Below are 20,292 nucleotides of genomic sequence, written 5' to 3'. Positions count from 1 at the left end.
CCAAGTTATTGTTAAAGCATCTCATCTCTGGACTAGGCTTGTTACTTAATTCTGAATTTATGAAATCAATTACTTTTTTTTTAATGGTGCTCTTCCCTCTATAGGCTAACAACTTGCCTAGAGACACTTTGTAACACTGGTTACTTCCCTGAACTTGCAACTTTCTGGGATCCAAAGAGGAAGGAATATTCCACCAAGATTTGCATGTGTCAATACATCCATCCTAAATCTCTCTACCCTCTGGACTCACATTGTTTACTGCTTAACTTATTCAGAGAGTGACTTCAAAGTGGACAGGTGCAGACAGCTGATAACCTCAAGCATCTGTGTGAGCCACCACACCCCTAAAAATCCAATCTTCTCCTGCTTACACTGATAGTTGCCTCTGCTAGCAGTGTAACCCAAGCAATAATCCTGACTGATCCAGTATCGATACACACCCTTTTTAGGCATAGAGCCAAAATCTAGAGGAGTACAAAACCTGCTCTAGGGGCCAATTCACAGGCATTTCAGATAAACTATTTCATGCTACACTTATTTAACCTGAGTCTTTTAACAATCATCCCAAGTCCAAATATGTATATAACCTACATGCAGCTAGACCTGTGTAGCTTTTTCTGTCTCAAGTGAGTCAGTGCTATTCGTGCATTTGTATTCAAAACATCAGATTCCACCCCCCAACACACACACAGTTGTTACACCAATTGCCATTACATTTTTCTGTTACTATTTAAGATCCTTCCCTTCTACCGGCAGGACTATTACAGCTATGTCTATTCTTATTTACTACTTTATTCCCAGAACCTGACACTATAAGGTTTTCAGTAGTTATTTTCTGGATAAATGAATGAAATCACCTGACTCATGTGACCATCCGATCTACTACATGATATGTACATCCACACTGATGCCTTTTTGCTTATATAGAGTGGAATTTTCCTGTTATCAGGACTAATTTTAACAATGAACTTTCAAGGGCTAGACTAAGCATTTTAGTGCATTCATGTTTTTATTTTGGGCAGAAACTTTATTAAATACTATCATTATTGCCCTTTTGAAGCTAAGGAAACAGACTAAACAAGTTTCCAGTGCTCAGACAAACCTGAAATTTGAACCTAGGGTTACCCAATTCCTAGGACTATGGATTTAACCACTTTGACGTCGTCTTTTCTCAAAGTCTGTAATAAGGACTTTCTCACACACAGTCTGAATATTAAGTGAAATTGTGTATATAAAAGACTTAGCACAGTACCTGGCCCATAGTCAGACCTGACTGAATAGCATTCTACTGACAGTAAGTCTTACCAACATGCTTAATGTTGAACAGTTATTAATTTGACGTTACTATTAACTTGTGGAAAATGTGGTGTTATTTGTAATGAAAATCATCAATTGAAAACCAAATTGAGTAGCCAAGTGTGTTTTTAACATATAACTTACACTGGCATTGCAAAAAGCTAGTGAAGACCTTGCATCTATTTGGAGCTTGCAAGAAATACCTCCCTCTTGCACCAAGATTACAAGATTAGTTGCTATGACTGGGCTAACAGAATAAAGGCAAAAGACCTTTATCTGTAAGGTTTACATTCTCTCTCTCTCTCTCTCTCTCTCTCTCACACACACACACACACACACACACACACACAGACACCCACACTTAAAGAATCAGGAGCTCATAGTCCCACAGCTGAGCAATCACAAATTAACTGAGAAAAGTTCTCTGGAAATGATCAAGAAACAAGAAAAGTACAGTTTGTCAATTGCAAGTTTAACTTCAAGGAAAAAAATTTAAATCCTACATTGATTGTCAAGCATAAGCCAGATCCCTCACACATCAAACAAAATCACTGATTAATTCCAAGCTCTTAAGAAGAACATCAACATGCAAAGTATTAAACTCCAACTAGTTGACAGTGTTGTAACAATTTTGTTTCTCACCATTCTAGCACAAAACAACCTAGATGTTACAGAGAATATCCAAGCATAAACCATTTGTGTACTGGAGCAGTCCTTTGGCTGCTATACTCTTGCTCTTACAGCATTTTTAAAATAGCACCTTGACTATAGTGGAAACATGTTCAATGTTGAACAGAAGACCTAGGAGAAGGATGGACTCAACTCAGATGGATGAACAAGTCAACGAGTCTTGCAGCCACACAGAGAAGAGTTTGAGGCCCAGCCCTTCTCTGTAATTAACTGCTGCAACATGGCCATTTCTAATTTGTGAAATAAAAAAAAAAAAAACCTAAGAACTGCTTCAAATCATTGTCTTGTCAAACGAAATGAGATCAAACAGGTAAAGCAGTTAGCATCACACCTCAAATGATGGATTCCCCCACTCAAGCTGGGATGGGATCTACATTGGAATTTCACTTTCCAATGAGGAACACTTCAGCCACAACTGAAGTTTAACAATTTAGAAACTCTGCAATCTCCTGTAAATCATTTGATCTTTCTGTAACTCAATTTCCTCATCCATGAAATCAGATAAATAAGTCATTTCAGAATGTTATAGTGAGAACTCAATAAATAATATATGGAATGCATACTGTCTGATTCTTAGTAACTGTTCCATAAATGATAGTCATAAATATTAATATCAACACTTAACTTCTGTTATGAGTCAATAAAATCATGGTCCTCTAAAAGCAACAGAGTGCTTGTAAAATAGATTCAGCACAGAGACTCTCAAGCAAAACTTTATAGCTTCAAATCCTGGCATTTTATCTTTCCAACTGGGTATCAGTAACTTAACCCTGCCTGTAAGATGGCATAATAGTACCTACCTCAACAGCACTGTTGAGTAATTAAATAAGCAAAATATGTGTAAAGAATGAATAGGTGCTCCCTAAGTGTTAAGAGACTCTCATCACCATCACATTATCATCATCAACACATCATCACCTTCAAGGGAAAACTTCAGGATACAAAATGGTCCCCAATGTGGCACTGGTGGGGGCCTGTTGCCACACCCAACTGCTTGGGCTCTGCCACTCTGCTTCTGCTTGTGGTCAGATAAAACAAATCAGCAGGACCCACAGTTCTATGGCTAGGTTCTCCTCTTCAGCTCCAGGTGAACTCCACTTCCCACCTGGCCACTGGTAGAGCTCTTGTTGCTGGAACCTCCTGGCAATTAGAACTGGGGCAACCCAGACTTACTTTAGATGGGTCTTCAACTTCTTACCTCTCATTTTCTTATCTGTAAAATGAATCTAATTGTCTTCACCCTCATGTGGCTATTAGGAAGATCAACTGATCAAAAATGGTAGGCACCTTCTGGAAGGTAGATGTCAGCATGGTTAGTACTTCAAGTGGAATAAACAAAACCAACAGTGAGCACAACAGTAAGCTGTTCCATTAGCCTCTGCTAGGCCCGTCTCCATTCCTGTGCCAACCCCTCCACTGAGCTCCCTTCTTACTGCCTGGTTTCTATATTTCATTCTGGTGTTCCTAGACGCTAAATTAGCAAAGTCAGTCCACTGGCACTGAAGATAAGCTCTTTGGACTGTTAACTCTCTGGCATAGATTCTTGATGTAAGTATCAACAACAGAGAAAAGTCGCAAAGCTATCAATTGGTTTCAACAGATAGAACAGTCGTTAGACCCAAGTACAAAACAGCCGTTAGACTCAGGTATAGTACTGGCAATATTTGTTAATAGGTATAGAAGTAATCATTTGTGTTTCGCAATATCAGACAGGGATGGAGACAGGTTCTTCTAGTTCTGAAATGCACAGTTCATTCTCACCGAAAAATGAGTTTCTCTTGTGTATGCCAAAGTGATCCAGGGTAGCAGCTTTATTACATTAATGAAATGGCATTCATTTAAAAGTGAGTTTGCTAACACTTACTTAAGAGAAATGAAGGCAACAGAATACTCCCACCAAACTAAATGGAAATCAACCGCCTCAGCCAGCAATAAGCCAGGCTGCTCCTTGAGCCAAGGAAGCTGTTTCATGGTTCAGTGGACAAATATTTCACCCACTGCAGTAATACAGCCAGGTCACATGTCAAAAGTTCTTTTAGAATGAGACCAGTAACTCAGCATGCATTTATAATGAGCCACTTAATGAGTCATGGGTAAATAAATCATTTCCCTTTCTAGGATGCAATTTTCTCCTATGTGATATGGGGCCAATAGTACCTACTGACGCTGTAGTAGGGGCTACCAACATCACCATCATGGGAGCATTTAGGAAGAACTGTAGTACCTTCTGAGTAGCAGCTTTTTTCATCCTAATAACACAAGCAATACCAGCAGAAGCCACCCTCACAGGGTTCACGTGTGCACCATGAGAACCTTGTATTTTTCCTGGTGCAGCTATCTGGGCCCCTTGCTAGCATGCACCAACTCAAGTCACTTCCCAAGTGCCAGCATGTACTCCTGATATGGAAGATGGTCTTAGGCAGACCTTTAACAGGCCACAAATAACAGCAAGAAGAAGGGTATCCCATAGTCAGTTTAACTTCCAGTTTTCTAATTAGGCCACACCTCTGTTCCATTAAGAACAGTCATGAATCTCCCATTTTAACAACGATCCTGTATTCTAAAGCCTTGGGTAAAATCTTCAGAGTTTTGCTCTCACTTAGAAGAAAAATCACAAATATAAATGCTGTCACTGGGAATGTATTAGTTTAACATTTACAAGATGTGTAATTTCTAAGATCAACTTGCTTATATATATGAAGCATAATTTGTTTTAAGTGAAATATTAAATACAAGAAGTGGAAATAAAAATTAAGTAGTAGTAAATGAACAGAAGTTTAGAGAACATTGAGTTATCTGTTTAAAAGCATCTTTTCCTCCAAATTCTCAGCAGGCTTCTGACATGCCACAGTATTCAAACCAGAGGTTAATCATAATTAAAGTATTTAACCTGCATAGGCTGAAGTCCCCTTTAGTAGAACAGGGGAAATGGATGTAAGTCATAAAGTTAGTGATGTTTGTAGGAGCTTGGCCAAATGCTTGCACTAACGACTCATTGGTCAAGGCCAGTAATCTTTAGTTCAGGGAGGCATCTCTTCTACTTAGAGCCCGGAAGCTGACCTGCATGGGCCACAGCTTGGAATTCCTGCCCTTGGGATCCCAGGTAGGTGTGGCCAGCAGGCAGGCTCCATGGGAAGTGGGAGAGTGAACAGAAAATGGGGTCAAGTATTTATCCTCACTTCCTTCTCTGCCCAAGAGAACAAGGTCAGACATGAATCCATAAATTATGAAGTTCCTGGCAAAAATATTTCTTAGCTAGAATTTCTGACATGATCTGCTCATCTAGGCACTTTGCTTAACTACTGATAGCTGGCTTCAACATATTTTGAAACCTTTTGGTGCAAAACTCCCACTTGAGATGATGTGTATTGAATATAAACAACCCGATCATACAACCATATTATAATGAGAATGAATAATAAATGATTTAAAATACACCGAGATTACCAAAACAAGATGAAAATCATCTCAAATTCAACCATCACTCCGTAAATCTTCTCCAGTGCTCCATACACAAATATACATTTAACACAACTGGAACATTTTGTGTATGGATCCATTCATACTTTCCCTCATTCTCCCAATCACTAAATGCTCATGACACCTTCCTTGCGAGACACAGCAACGAACAAATTGACAACGTCCTACCCCAGGGAGCTGGCATTGTGCTGGGAGAAACAGATGAACCAGCAGGCACAGATTCAAATTGTGGAAAGGGAAAAGCAGAATAAGGGAATAGAGATATGGGTGTATAAGGTACACTGAAGACTGAATACCAGGGAAACCCATCTGGGAACATGATCATTAGTGGGGACCTGTTAAGGTGACAAAGCGGGTCAGGTCTGGGAGAGACAGGGAAGACGAAAGAGCAGAGGGCACAGCCCAGGGCAGGCACGTGTGTGGCCTGGAACCATGTACTGTTCCCCTGCTACTTCCATTTCACAAACACTTCCTCTTACCGTCATTCATTTAATAACTAATTTACTAAGCACCTACTATGCGTCAGGCACCATTCTATGCACATGCTGGGCAGGCAATAATGAACACCTCAGACAAAATACTGTCCATAATCTACTCACATTTTAGTTGGAGGTGATAAAGAATTAAGAAGCAATTAAATGTACAGCATACCACTTGACAAAAAAAGAACTTGAAAATTTTCAAAAGTGAAATTAAGAATATTCAAATTGAGAACAGAATTTAGCTCAGATGCCATTTATTCATGGTTGGCAAGAAAGCATCTGAAGACAATAAAATAAGGACGAAAGGGAGTGGCCTGTGTCTGACTACTGAGAAAAGGATGTCTTCAATGCCACCTCAGATTTGTATGTGTTCCTAATTACAAGGAGGCCTAGAGGTGGGATGGGTGAAGAGAAACAAGGTAAGAACTGAAGTTAAAGCAGTACAAGAGCAGCCACATCATTATTGCACGTGAAGCTGTATGAGGCCTTCAGATTTTATTTTCTGGAAGGATGGAGTCATTGGTCATTTTTGAGCAAAGCAGTGCAGGTGCAGGTTCATACTTGTGTTCTACTCGGCCCACTGTCTCAGGAGTAAATCAGTGTCAGTAGTGTTCTACCATGTTATTTTTCATGACTGCACATTAATGTTCCATTGCCAGACCTACAGCTGGTTTCCTCCAACTTTTTCAATTATTTTTAAATGGTGCCATTTACAATCTTGTTCAAAGTCTCCATCTTTCAGTTGCTAGATATAAGTCACTTAAGACAGAGCTACAGGCATGAGAGTTCTACTTCACAGCACCATGCTATTTATTATTGTGGCTTTATTGCTTGTTTTACTGATAGACCCTCACTATTTGGCACAATGATAAGGATTTTATTTGTGAAATCTTACCAGGCAGATTCTATGTCAGTTTATTGAGAGGTAAGCTGAGGCTGCAGGAAATCTAGCAAATTGTCAAAAGCCACACAGCTAGAAAGTGTCAAATAAGGTCTGCATGATCACTAACCTGAGCTTTGAACGCCTATAAAAGATAACCTACTATGATATATGGATCCCTCTTTAACAGAACACGAGACATGAAGTGAGGTCAACTTCCAAAAACATCTTTAATCCTATAGATCCTTGACTTTAAACATGTTAATTTACAGAAAATTATATCAACTCCAGCTTTTAAAAAAAATGTTTAGTTTACTAGTTTTAAACAAACATGAGAAGCAGTGTAGAACAGCCACGCACACAGCCCTGGCAGCAGACCTTCAGGCTCGGCATCTTGGTTTGTTTGCTTCCTAACTCATGGCTTTGCACACTGTGTAACTTCTTTATGTCTGTTTCCTCAACTGTGAACTGAGAACAGGATCAGCATCTTTCTCATGGTGTTGTTGTCAAGACTGAGGTCAGACACATGAACGTGGAGTAATACTTAGCATTTAGGAACTGATCAGTAAATGTGATGTGTGATTACTATTTCAATAATAAAACCTGAAAATTTTGACCTAGTTTTCTCCAACTCCCCACTGAATTACCTCCTAGAACTCTATTCTTAGTTCCCATCTAAGTGACTTTTTAAGCCTGTTTCTAAGGATGATGATCGAACAATGACAGTCACTCTCATACTTGGAATTTTAACCGTTGAGCTCCAGCAAATACATAAAAGTCAAAGAGACAACAGAGAGAAATGGTCAGTGGGAGATGGGAGTTATGTGATTCTGATTAGACATTGTGCAATATAAAATATATTGAAACATGATACCCCATAAACAAGTTAGAATTTCATGTCAATTCAGTTTTTGTTAATTAAGATGCAAAGATCCATACTAGGTAGTTTTACTCCTCTAAAACCTTGCTTAATATCCAGCATATGGGCCCGGCGGCGTGGCCTAGCGGCTAAAGTCCTCACCTTGAATGCGCCGGGATCCCATATGGGCGCCGGTTCTAATCCTGGCAGCTCCACTTCCCATCCAGCTCCCTGCTTGTGGCCTGGGAAAGCAGTCAAGGACGGCCCAAGGCTTTGGGACCCTGCACCCGCGTGGGAGACCCGGAAGAGGTTCCTGGTTCCCGGCTTGGGATCGGCACAGCACCGGCCCGTTGCGGCTCACTTGGGAAGTGAACCATCGGATGGAAGATCTTCCTCTCTGTCTCTCCTCTCTGTATATCCGGCTTTCCAATAACAATAAAAAAAATCTTCAAAAAAAATTCAGCATATTACTGTTTGAATGAATGCATAAATAAATAAATGAAACAAGGTACTATGTTACACATGAGCAGAAAACTGACCTTAGTCTGGCTTATTTGGAACTGTTCCTCCACTGTCCAATTCAAATTCAGACACCTGATCTTCTATTAATACTTAATAATGAAACAACTGCAGGTAACTATCTTTTCTTGTTTGTCTATACTTCCACCTCACATCAGAAAGCACTCAAGATGGCATACAAGATGGGATTTATTAGAAATGAAGAGGAAGGGCAAAGGAACCAAAGATGGGCATATACAGCAACATGCAGAATAGGGTTAAAATGCCCATACCAACTCCTTCCATGGTCCAGAGTCAACACAATGTAACCAGTGAGCTGAACAATCCATAGCCACGCCTCCTAGCAGTGGAGCCTCTTGACCATTCACTGGGAACCAAGCCTAGCACATGCTAGGCACAACAGCACCATTACAGCATAGACTTTCTACCACGCAGTTCATGACATTCAAATACCAAGTCAATCAGTGACACCACACAGATGGAAGCTAGAGCAAGTCCTAGTCATCGTGCTGTTAAGAAACACATGCACACTTCCTACTTGAGGCCTTTCAAAATCAAAGAGCAGCCCACTTCTGCTGAGGTATCAAAATTAATACCCTCCTTTGCAGCCCGCTGACAGTAGCACAGAACATGTATTCAGGAGTTGAGCATCAACACGGTCGACCTGGAGAATTGTCCTGAGAACTGGACAGTGAGTTTTCACCTGTCACTCCCTCTGCATCCTTAGGGAGGGAATGAGTTTTGCGGATGGTGCTCTCTGAAAATAGTCCTTGCCTCACATCACCGAGATTCTGTATAACATAAATCTAGAAACTTCTCTCTTCTGAACAAGCAGGGAGTCCGTGGTCAAAAACATCTGAAATCCTATTTTGGCTCTGTCTGCCACTTGCTATGTTTTATATGTCTGGGTCTCATTTCCCTCATCTTTAAAGGGGGCATGATAATATAATAGGATTAAAATTAAGAGAACTTTTACATAAAATTTATCATGTGCCATAGGCATTTGGAACATTAATAGCTATTATTGTTTCCCTTTAAACTCAGCTCCAAGCATTAACAGGATAACACGTAGGTTTGTAAATTAAGCAGCATTGACAGCCAGGAGTGTTTAACAATTAGCACACCTTGAGATAGAGGTTCGTAACCAAATGCCAACCCTGTTCAGTCGCAGATAATTTGTCGCACTGCTTTCTCAGTTTGTCACCTAACAGGATGATGATACCAAGTTTATTGCAGGAATGCTATGGGAAGTCAAATGAGGGATATTAGTGTGCTCAAATTATCCCTGGAACATAGTAAGCACTCAATAAACACTACCATTATTTATGTAATGTAAATGCCACAGACCTTTAGTTTATTTTTTTAATATTATAGAATCTTCACATTTTCCAAAAGGCCTAAGCAAGTATTTGTGTAAACGCAAGCATTTGTCCTGAGTACTGATGTTTCCCTTTGCTGTTTTATCTCACGTTTTTGCAGGACTTCATAGTCACTGTAGTCTTTTCCTTCCTGTGGCTGGTGGGATCATCAGCTTGGGCAAAAGGACTGTCTGATGTCAAAGTCGCTACAGACCCCAACGAAGTCTTGTTACTGATGTCAGCTTGCAAACAGCCCTCCAACAAATGCATGGCTGTCCACAGCCCTGTCATGTCCAGCTTGAACACTTCCGTGGTAAGTAGGCTTTCCCTCCCAAATCTTTAGAAAGTGAAACCTGTGAGACTGGCAGCTCCAAAATAATCTTGGAAATTTCTGCCTTGAAAACTGGACCCATCAAAAAAGTACTATCTCACTCCAGGTACAATGCGATGGTTGGTCTTCATTATTTTTTTTAATTGTGATAAGACATAGGCTTTAATACCACCAATGACAGAGTTCTTAATAAGAACACAGCAGGTACTGGCAGCTGCTGTTTAGATGACAGGCAAGTCAAAATTCTCAGCCAGAAGCAAATATAAAATCTGAGCCTTAAGCCTGAAGACTGTCAGAAAAGTTAAAAGGACAACTTGATAGCATAAAAGATTCCTGGGAAGAAAACATTAAGCCACATGCAGAATACGCCTTACTGATTAAAGAAAGACACATAAACCTAGTAGGAGACAAAAATCAGCACAGTTCATGTTGTTAAAAAATACTTGTAATAGTTATGGTGATGCATTTTTATCTTCCCAGTACTCCCTACTGGATTACTTGATAATTTTAGAAGGTCTACCATGTGAGCTGAACAAAGTCAGATTATCATCAACAAGTATCTAGCTGTAATAGTAAGAGCATGTGACCACAGAGACACCAGATCAGATTGTGAATATATACGTGTTGGTGTGGTATTTGTTTTATCCCAAAGAGAGAAGCTGTGTCCAAGAAGCTATGATGGCAGGAAAAAGCAGCAGTTAACAACAAATAGAAGGCTCAACCATTTTGGGTGCAGGAACAGCAATCTTCAGAAAACCCCCAAAATACTCATCTTTGCTTCTAGGTTAACCTGTGTTTCTACAGCTTTCTGAAATTCACTTTGGGAAGGAAGTTAAGAAAGGGAAAAAGATAGCTACTCTGCTCGTGAGGATTTGACTTAATCCCGCCTTGATGAGCTGCTAGCTATGGAAATGAAGCATATACTAGGAGATGATGGTAATGTTGATTAATAGCTTAAGGTACATATCAGTGTATGTAATTATTACTCCATAATTTGTTTCTAGACCATTTTTAATTATAAACCCATTGTCACCCTAATCTCAACGTATAAGAAGACAAAGACAAAATTGCCTGGTGTATCCCTTAGGCTAAAAACTCAGTATTTTATCAGACACGGTATATTACTTTTAGTTTAACTTCTGAAATCTCTAATACATTTTAATGAAAACAAGAATTATGTGTGAAAAACAATGTTATGTGTTTCCTAAAATCAAAAACAGAGCTATATGAAAACCAGTTAATGTGATGTGTGTGAAAGAATGCATCTGACAGCTTGGAGGTATCTAAGGCCCTGAAGAGCCCTTTAGTTCCCTGAGATAGAACACTTTCCAATTCGTCAAAATAAAATACTTTACTGGTAAGATCTGTTTGTTACACCTCAAATCTGATACCAATGTCTGCATGCATTATATCTGGATTGCTAGGAAGACAGACTATGATTTCATCAGGGCAAACAGTTCTTTGAAAAGCTATCGGTGATCTCATAGATTCCATCTCAAGAAACAGGCTTGTAAATTAATCAACTACAGAGCAGAACCAGGGTTTTAGGTTGAGGTACCAAAGAAAAAGCTGTTCAAGCTGCCCCAATGGGAAGCAAGCTTCACCTAGCCTTGCATTACTCTGCTCAAGAGCAAAGTTCTAGGAATTGGCTCTGCAAAACAATCAGGGGGAAAGTGTTTTAGTAAGCCAAAACACAACTTTTTTGTTTTTCATTAATTTTTTTTGTTTCAACTTGTGGAACCAGCTTATACAAACACAAAATAATTGGAAAAAATGATTGAAATGTGTCCTCCCCCAGGGCAGAAGCCTGAGCCAGGCATAGGAATCCTTCAGGAAATGGGACAGTTCTCACTTTTCATCCTTCTGTACTTCTCCATGCCTGTCTCTTGGTGACAACATTCCTTTGTCAGATACTATATTACCTCTTTCTCTAAACACAGAAGAGAGCTACTCTAGTTTGTAATAGAGTGTTTCTTCTTAAAAAGACATCTTGTACTCAGCTAGAATCACTAAGGTCCAATCCCAACTTTCTAAAAGAGAGGAGCTCACTCACCCACCTAAGGTCACCTGTTGACCTTGGCTTGTCAATTGTGGCTGAGAAGTTTGGGGAGTCACGTGTTCAAAACAGAACCCAAAGAACTCACCTATTGAGCAACAGTTTGGAGAAGGAGCCAGAATATACCACTATAGGTGACCAAGTGGATGGGCCAAGAGCTAGTAACTCCATTTTCTACTCTTGATAATAAAAGTATTCTCTTCAAAGTGCTCTGTAAGTTCACAACAGCAGTCAAATGTACATGAGCTAATCAGACTCTACAAACACAGGCAGCTGAGTTCCAGGGACTTGGTAAAACCCTCCAAAAAGTCAGACGTGCCAGAGCTGCAGCCAAACTCTCCTGTCACTCCAAATACTTAATGGCACAGTTCTGGACTTGAACCAGCTTGGCGGCAGCATTCAAAATCATTTTCAGTTGCCATAAGACAAATTTAACTCTCTAAACTTTGGTTTAATCGCCTGAAAGTAGAGGTAACTATAGAACAGACATTAAGACTATTGAAAGGACTCAGTAAAATAAACTATGAAATCCCTTGCCATGGTGCCCACCACAAGGCCAAAGGGCCACACATATCAACCAGAAGCTGCTACTAAAATGTTCTTAAAAACAATGTTTCCAAAAGATTTTATATTTTGGAAAGGCAGAGTTACAAAGTGAAGAAGAGATGAGATGAGAGCGTAAGCGAGCTTCCTTTCGCTGGTACCCAAATGGCAGCAACAGCCAGGGCTGGGTCAGACCAAAGCCAGCAGCAAGGAGCTTTTTCCTGGTCTTCCATGTGGATGCAGAGCAAAGTACTCTGAACATATGCTGCTGCTTTCCTAGGTGTATCAGCAGAGAGTTGAATGGGAAGTAAAGCAGCAAGGATGTGCATCAGTACCCATGAGGGATGCCCCAAGCTACAAGCAGCAGCTTTGCCTGGCACACCACAGTGCCAACCCCAAAAATGTACTCATTTCCTTGAATGTCACAGTGTTAGATTCCAGAGAGAAATGGAGAGAAGTTTTTAGGCTCTCAATCTTTCTTCCAAAGATTTCCTGAACAGAACTATTTTATGTTTAATTGCTGATGCTATTTCTCCAGGTTCACTTCATGCACGTTAACATCTATTTTTTGGCTCATGTATTTCACCTACCCCTTATTTCCTCAGTTATATGCAGTTTTTCCCCTCTTTCTGTTGTCCTCGCATTGAAGTTTGACTTTAAATCCTTCTTGCAACTAAATGGCAAGAGCCCATGTGCCCTTCAAAAGTGGCAATGTAGAAATTTCTGCTCCTTCTGTATTGACCATAGTGTGAGAAATCACTGCTTCTTAAATACACTCACTGGAATACTTTGTCCATCCTTCTATTTCTCAGTTGCATTTACCAGATTCCTGGGTTCCTCTTGCAGCTGTTGTTCTGAAATGCAAGTAGCATTAGGAGAAACAGAGAAAGTATGAAATAAGAAATAAATTCTGAGCCCAGTCATCTCTTCATAACTGAAAAGACTGCTTCAACATTCTCACTCATGTTAGTATATATGTATGAAGCCAAAATTTAATTAGGATCACCTATAATGGGAACTGTGCACAGTTCAAAAGTTCTGTATGTAAATTGTAGTTTTGTCTGTGATGAACTTGTTCATTTTGCTCAAGCAACTGTTAAACCTTGTTTATGTTTTGTATCCCCCTCTGCATGCAGTCTATGGATGCTCAATGAGTGTTAAAGCAAAGAGGAAAAGAGGAAGGATGGAATAGATAAGGACAAATAGAAAGAGGAAAGGCTGTCTAGATAAGCCAGTGTTCAGTTCAGTTGATAAGAACGCTTGTCTTTTTGTAAACATAAAAGCAAAACTGAGGACTCCTTTGTACAAGGTCTCAGAGCAGGCCACGAAGAGTCCAGAGCCTATGGAAATTACTCCAAGACTCAAAGTCAGTGAACTCTCATCTGCCTGCTAAAATATTGATATACTTTGGGGCCTGGTACGATGGCACAGTAAACCAAGCCTCCACCTGCAGCACCAGCATGCCAAAGGGGCACCAGTTCGTGTCCCAGCTGCTCTTCTTCCAGTCTACTTCTCTGCTTATGCCCTGGGTAAGCATCACAAGATGGTTCAAGTGCTGTGCCCCTACATCCAGGTAGTTCCTGGCCCCTGGCTTTGGATCAGCCCAGCTCAAGATATTTTGGTTATCGGGGAGTGAATCAGTAGATCAAAGATCCCTCTATTGCTCCTTCTTTCTATAATTCTGACTTTCAAATAAAAAAAAAAACACAATGTTTAAAACATATTATGCACTTTGGTAAATAGCCCCTGCTCTGGGTCCTGCATCTTGAATATATAAGTATTCCCAACAGGGCATTCCCCATACTACTACTATGTCCAGAAACCAACAGATAAATTTTAACCCATGAAGGGACCTTCTAGTGCCTGCTCCAGAGCCATAGCCATTACTCAAGTCTGGTTTGAATATTCTTTCTCATTCTAGAAGGGTGGTTAAATATGCTTTGTATCATATTTCTGTTATTCTGTCTCCAACAGGGAGCTGTTAATTTAGACTAAATATCTATTGCTTTTAAGAAAAAAGAAAAAGTAACAAATGCTGGTAAAGGATGCAAAGGGAAATTCTTCTACATTTTGGTGAGAATGTGTGTGAGTACAGCCATATGGAGAATGGCATGGAGATTTCTGAAAGGACCATATGATCCAGCCATCTCAGCACTGAGTATACATCCAAAAGAAAGCAAAATGAGGAGGTTGGAAAGACACCAGCTTTGCCATGTTCATTGCCACACTATTAACAATACATGAAATAGGAACTCAACGTAGGTGTGCATGGATAGACGAATGCACAAAATGAGACACACATGGAATATTTGCTCACAAAAAGAAAATCCTGTGTGTTTAATTTTTAAGTACTTTTCTTAGTATTATACTTGTACATTCTTAAGAGGTGTTGTGCAGTATTTTAAGACTTGCATGCAGCATAACCTGATCAGATCAGGTAATGAGCATTTCTGCTCTTCCATCTTTTCGTTAGATGGGTAGCCTTGCGGCTCCTCTTTCATTTATGCATGTGATACATCACGCGTTACTGTAACTATCGCCACCCCACTGTGCTGTGGAATAGTGCAACCTTTTGTGCCTGTGTGTTCAGTGCCTGAAAGCCAACCTCCCTCCTTCCTTCCCAGCTCCTAGTGATTCTTATTCCAAGTTTAGATTGACTTTTTAAACTTCTTAAGCTCAACATATGAGAGACATTATGTGGTATTTGTCTTTCTGAAATCTTGTCATTTATAGCAACAGGGATGGCACTGGTGGACATTATGTTAAGGGAAATAAGCCAGGCACAGAAAACTAAATAGGACATATTCTCACTCATAAAGAGAAGCAAAGCAAGTTGGCCTCAGGGAAGCATAAAGTAGAACAGTGTTTACACTTACTGGGAAAAGGAATGAGAAAAGGGGTTTGGCAATTGGGTACAAAAATATGCTTACATACGAGGAAAAAGTTCTAGGGTTCTATGGAACATTAAGGTGACTACAGTTAAGAGTAGTTTATTGTGAGTTTGCAAGCAACTCAAATGAGGACTTAAAATGTTCCCAGCACAAAGAAATGACAGAGAAGATGGATATGTTAATCACACTGATTTGATCACTCCACATTGTTTACATGTATCAAAATAACACACTGTGCCACATAAACATGTGTGCACAACTATGTGTCAATTAGAAATAATGAAAATAAATGGAAGGCTATTAAAATAGACACTTTGTAGCTATTTCCCATGCTAGCCACCAGCTTGGGTCATGGCTACAGAATAAATCATGTCACGAGGGCCTCTGTTTCAACCTGCTGCATGTGGAATTACTCTGCGTCCATCCAACACTTAAAGAAGCTAGGAAGGAACTTCTGGGAAAGTTCTAAGAGCAATATAGATAGGAAAATCTCATTCCCTTTCTTAAAAGAAACATGTCATTCCTCTCTGGAATTGATACTTATGCCATAGTCTGTTTACAGGGTTCATCTCCAACATCACAGGCAAGAAAGTACAACTCATTAAAGATTCGAGCTCCATGTACAGGGGCACTTTACAAAATACATGGAAAGGTCAATTTTAAAAATATTACTTGACTCTGGTACCCAAAACTCTGATATCCATGCCTAGCTCTTTCATAACATGCATTTCCATGAACTTCTCAAGAGCCTCCACGTATGTGTTTCCACGTATGTGCTTATCTGTATATTATCCGAACCATTCCTTGCCCAGTATTTATTTAAATTGACTTGTAATATTATTATTACAGTAGGCAGAAAGATAGCATACTTGCCATAAAGATGGATCAACCTTCCCTCCCCATCCTAATTGGAGCCCCACATGGGGGTGCATCCCTTTCAACCATGTAAGCAATATTAAAAATTAGATTAAAATATTTTAAATTGAAAAAAGATGTGACCTTATAAATAACATTATATATTATAGTTTATAATAATTCCATTGTGGTATATATAAATGTACTATACTAAAATAAAAATACTCAGCCCTCTCCTATCTGAAGGTAATCTTACACAGTAGGAGGAATCTCTCATTTGGGAAGATAAACATGGCTTAGGTAGCAACCCAAACCATTTTACTACTTAACTTATTTGATCTGCGAACAAATTATTTTCCATACTGAACCTCTGTTTTCATACCGAACTGTGGGTATAACATAGCACTTTTCTCTGATTCTTGTTCTTAAACTCAGTGAACTGATATGTAAAGTCTTCTATGCCACTTCTGCTTTGCAGTAGCATTCGATAAACCCACACATTCTAAATGAAAAAAGCAGTTCCAAACGAACTGTCCATTGAGTAACAAGTGTGCTTTTGATTATGGAGGCTTTCTCTGGAATTGAGGTTAATTTTCTTAGGTCCCAGTCTAATCTGTTGATTCATCTTGTTAATTCGCTCCTCCAGGTCTTTGGATTCTTGAACTTCATCCTCTGGGCTGGAAACATATGGTTTGTTTTCAAGGAGACCGGCTGGCATTCCTCCGGGCAACGCTATCTTTCTGACCCCATGGAGAAACACTCCAGCAGCTACAGTCAAGGTGGTTACAACCAAGACAGCTATGGATCCAGTGGTGGGTATAGCCAGCAGGCCAATCTGGGGCCATCTGCAGATGAGTTTGGCCAACAACCTGCTGGTCCCACTTCCTTTACTAATCAGATTTAACAAACAGCATTTGTATTCTGGAGATAGGGTCACCACTTTCCATTTTAGTGGCAGAAGAATTTTTTTAAAGAGTTCTGATCAATTATTAATGCAGAGTGTTGCATATAAATCAGAGATCTGTGGTCTTCCTCATTAAGGCAGAAAGGCCTGGGTGGTGATAAATGGTACTTAGAGGTGAGATGACATAAGGAAATATATTATTCATCATAGAGAGCTAATTGGAGAGAATACCTTGTTATATACACAGATACTTTTATGGTCGTTTTGTATGTGGTAGAGATAGTAAAAGCATTTTGTAGCTTAAATTCTCTAGTATGTAATATGCATAAAGCAAATTAAATAACACTAAGGTTTCCTATGCATTTTCATGCAAAAGGTGTTTTAAATGATTCCTAGAAGATAATTTGGTGTCGCGCAATATGCATGCATTATTTGTTAGGTTTAGGCCCTGCAGCATTGTGCATCTCTAAATATTTGTTTCAGACAGTTACTCTATTTTTTTTTACTTGATAAATCAATGCGTTGATGATTTAATGCATGAATAAGTGTTTTCTCACACAATGAACATTTGAAGTATGTTTATTAAAATTTTCCAGTTTGCACCATGAATTTGTTAAATGGATGTTTAAGGAAATATATTCACTACTTTGTATTCTTTACAAATTGTCTCTCTGGCTTTATCAAGTTTTGAATGCACTGTAGCTAAAGTTTGGGAGATTTTGTCCTATTAGTAGAAATACAATGATTTATATAAATATGTATTAAATGCCCACTATTTATTCTATTTACTTAGCTAAGTGTTTACACTCTCGTAACTTTCTATGGTGTTTTTGTGGATTTTATTCTGGGACCATAAAATTGAAGGTCCAGGAATTGTTCATGTTGTTGTAGTGCTATTTCTTAGAATGATGGAAATACAGATGCAAACAGCGTGGTCAGCACAACGCTGTGAGGAAGCATTAATCCAGGAAGGATATTGTATAAAATCTACACTACCAGCCAAACCTCTAAATTCTATTTATTTATAAAGCTAACCTTTCTATATCTAATTATTAAAAATTCTCAACTTACAGCTCAACATACTTATCCTGATTTGAATATGACCTAGGAATTAAAGATGGTTTCTCTATATCCCAAAGAGGGTTTTCATAAAATATTCCTGAGAAAGTATTCATTAAGAAAATGCGAACCTTCACCTCTTGGTTTTAACTGAGTTGAACCCAGGGTCCAAGTAAGGAAAACCAAGCATCTGTGTTGCCAGAATAAAGTCATTATCTATGTATAAACTCTGTGGGATCTGTAATGTTGGAAGCATTGTAGCACAAAACAGTCTTGTGTCTTAGATGATATCTGAGTTTCTTGATCTTGTTGGATAGACCTGTATTGTGATATCTATTTGACATTAATAAAGTGATTGCATACAATATTGACTGGACCATGGGGAATTACAACAATGGAACCTGATTGGCCTTAACAAGAAAAAAAAAAAGGAGATATACAGTGGTTTCCATCTCTTTTCCCATCTTTGTTTCCTAACCCTACTCTTATTCATTCAACCATTCAAGACCTCTGTGCACCCACTGCTATGCAGGTAACCAGGGATGTAAGAGCAAAAGCACAGTCAGGTCCTGTGTGTCAGGGAACTTCAGACTTGAGGACTGAGCACAATTTAGTAGGACAGGGTGGGAGTGGAAGTGGTCCGAGCAGAGCACAGCTGGGCAAAGCTGTCCGCCAACAACAGGCAGGTTTCATATACAAAATAACTCAAATGTAATAAGCAGGGCTCATTTTTCAAGAGATGAGACAATGATGGACAAGTGCCCAGGGGAAACTTGCTCAGAGGCCATGACCCGAACTACCACCTCCATCGTAAAGAAGCTAATGGAAAGCATTAAAGGATTTTCTTAAGGAGAGGAAGGAAATGAGATGATCAGCATTTTCAAAAGATTTCAGTGACTGAGAATTGGAAAGAGGAGAAATGAGCAGCCTGCGGATGAGGAAATACATCTAAGTGCCTAGCATCTTCCAGGCAGTTGGCCCACAGTGGGAGAGGAAGACCAGGATGAGCTCTCCCTGCTCCCATCCTGGGATAGTGGCTTCCTTAAGCACTGTCCTGGAAGAGGGCAGGACCTCTGCATCACAGACTGTCATGAGCTCTCAGCTAGAGAAATCCTTATAACCAGCCATGATTTTTACCAGCCTTAGCAGTTCCAAAGAACACAGATGGTCTGATACACGCAGAGACATTGCATCCACTGTTAGCCACAACTTGCAATAGATAACTGCCATAATCCAAATGGGAATCTAACTAAACTTGTCTTTAGTGTGGTTTCAAGAAAAGAGCAGTGGACTTGGTCTTTTAGATGAAGGGAACTGATCTATGCAGCAGGTGACCTGTGGATTCAACCAGCCCTGTTTTAGAATAGTTTCTCTTCTCACCAGCTGAATTTTTGGGTGTGACTTCACTTTGTTGATTCTTCCCCTGGTGGGAGGTCAAGGGTTAGGGCAACAAGGATGGGCTCTGAGACGCTCTGCTGGCTCTGCCTTCAAACCTGAGAGGGCCTCCCTAAGAGGCCGTTGGACTTGACTGGACAGTGGGATGCTGGACTCTGTATGGTGCGAGCTTGTCATTAGGGAATCCAAACGGAACTTGAGCTGTGGTTATGCATCAAGGTGAAGGAATTCACCATGGGGGAAGGGTTTGGGGTGAAGGGGGGAGAATCCCAGTACCTATGAAATTGTGTCATGTAACACAATGTAATTAATGAATAAATGAGTAGGAAAAAAAAAAGGATGGGCTCTGAGATCTGCTGCTGGGTTAAAATGCCAGAGCTGTCATTTCCTCAACACTCCTCTTTCACCATCATCAGTAACCCCTGGAGTGACTGGGCTGTGTTCCTGTTGTTCCCTTCTATCCTTCTTTCTTTCCTTTCTCATTCTTCCATTTAATTTTCTGTTTAGCCCTGAAAATTTCATAGCCACAATCAATAGGCAAGTGCAGCCTGCACACATAGGTGAGTTAATATGCCCAGAGATCACCTTCAGCTACTGGGGTATCAGCAGGTCAGTAAATGCTTCTGGTAAGGTACTTCTCCATTGAGTTGTGCATCTATACAGTGGAGACAGTGGTAATATCTGCCTCATAAAA

General features: G+C 39.8%; 1 protein-coding gene across 3 annotated transcripts in view; it reads left to right on the top strand.

The window, feature by feature from the left end:
- The window catches only part of SYNPR (synaptoporin), a 289,344-nt gene extending 270,960 nt beyond the window's left edge, over nt 1–18,384 (top strand). For 2 of the 3 annotated variants that reach the window (XM_058678720.1, XM_004581586.3), the window contains 2 exons: nt 9,686–9,877; nt 16,887–18,158. In XM_058678720.1, coding sequence (XP_058534703.1) covers nt 9,686–9,877; nt 16,887–17,144 — 450 coding nt within the window. In that variant the 3' untranslated portion in view covers nt 17,145–18,158. Of the gene's footprint in view, nt 1–9,685; nt 9,878–16,886; nt 18,159–18,217 lie in introns of those variants that run through there. The other variant, XM_058678721.1, reaches the window with a different exon arrangement.
- Nucleotides 18,385–20,292: the final 1,908 nt, after the last annotated feature.

This window comes from Ochotona princeps, chromosome 21, assembly GCF_030435755.1.
Source record: "Ochotona princeps isolate mOchPri1 chromosome 21, mOchPri1.hap1, whole genome shotgun sequence".
NCBI classification, from domain to species: domain Eukaryota; kingdom Metazoa; phylum Chordata; class Mammalia; order Lagomorpha; family Ochotonidae; genus Ochotona; species Ochotona princeps.
The sequence above is the reverse complement of the archived record's forward strand: the minus strand, read 5'-3'. Positions and strand labels throughout refer to the sequence as shown.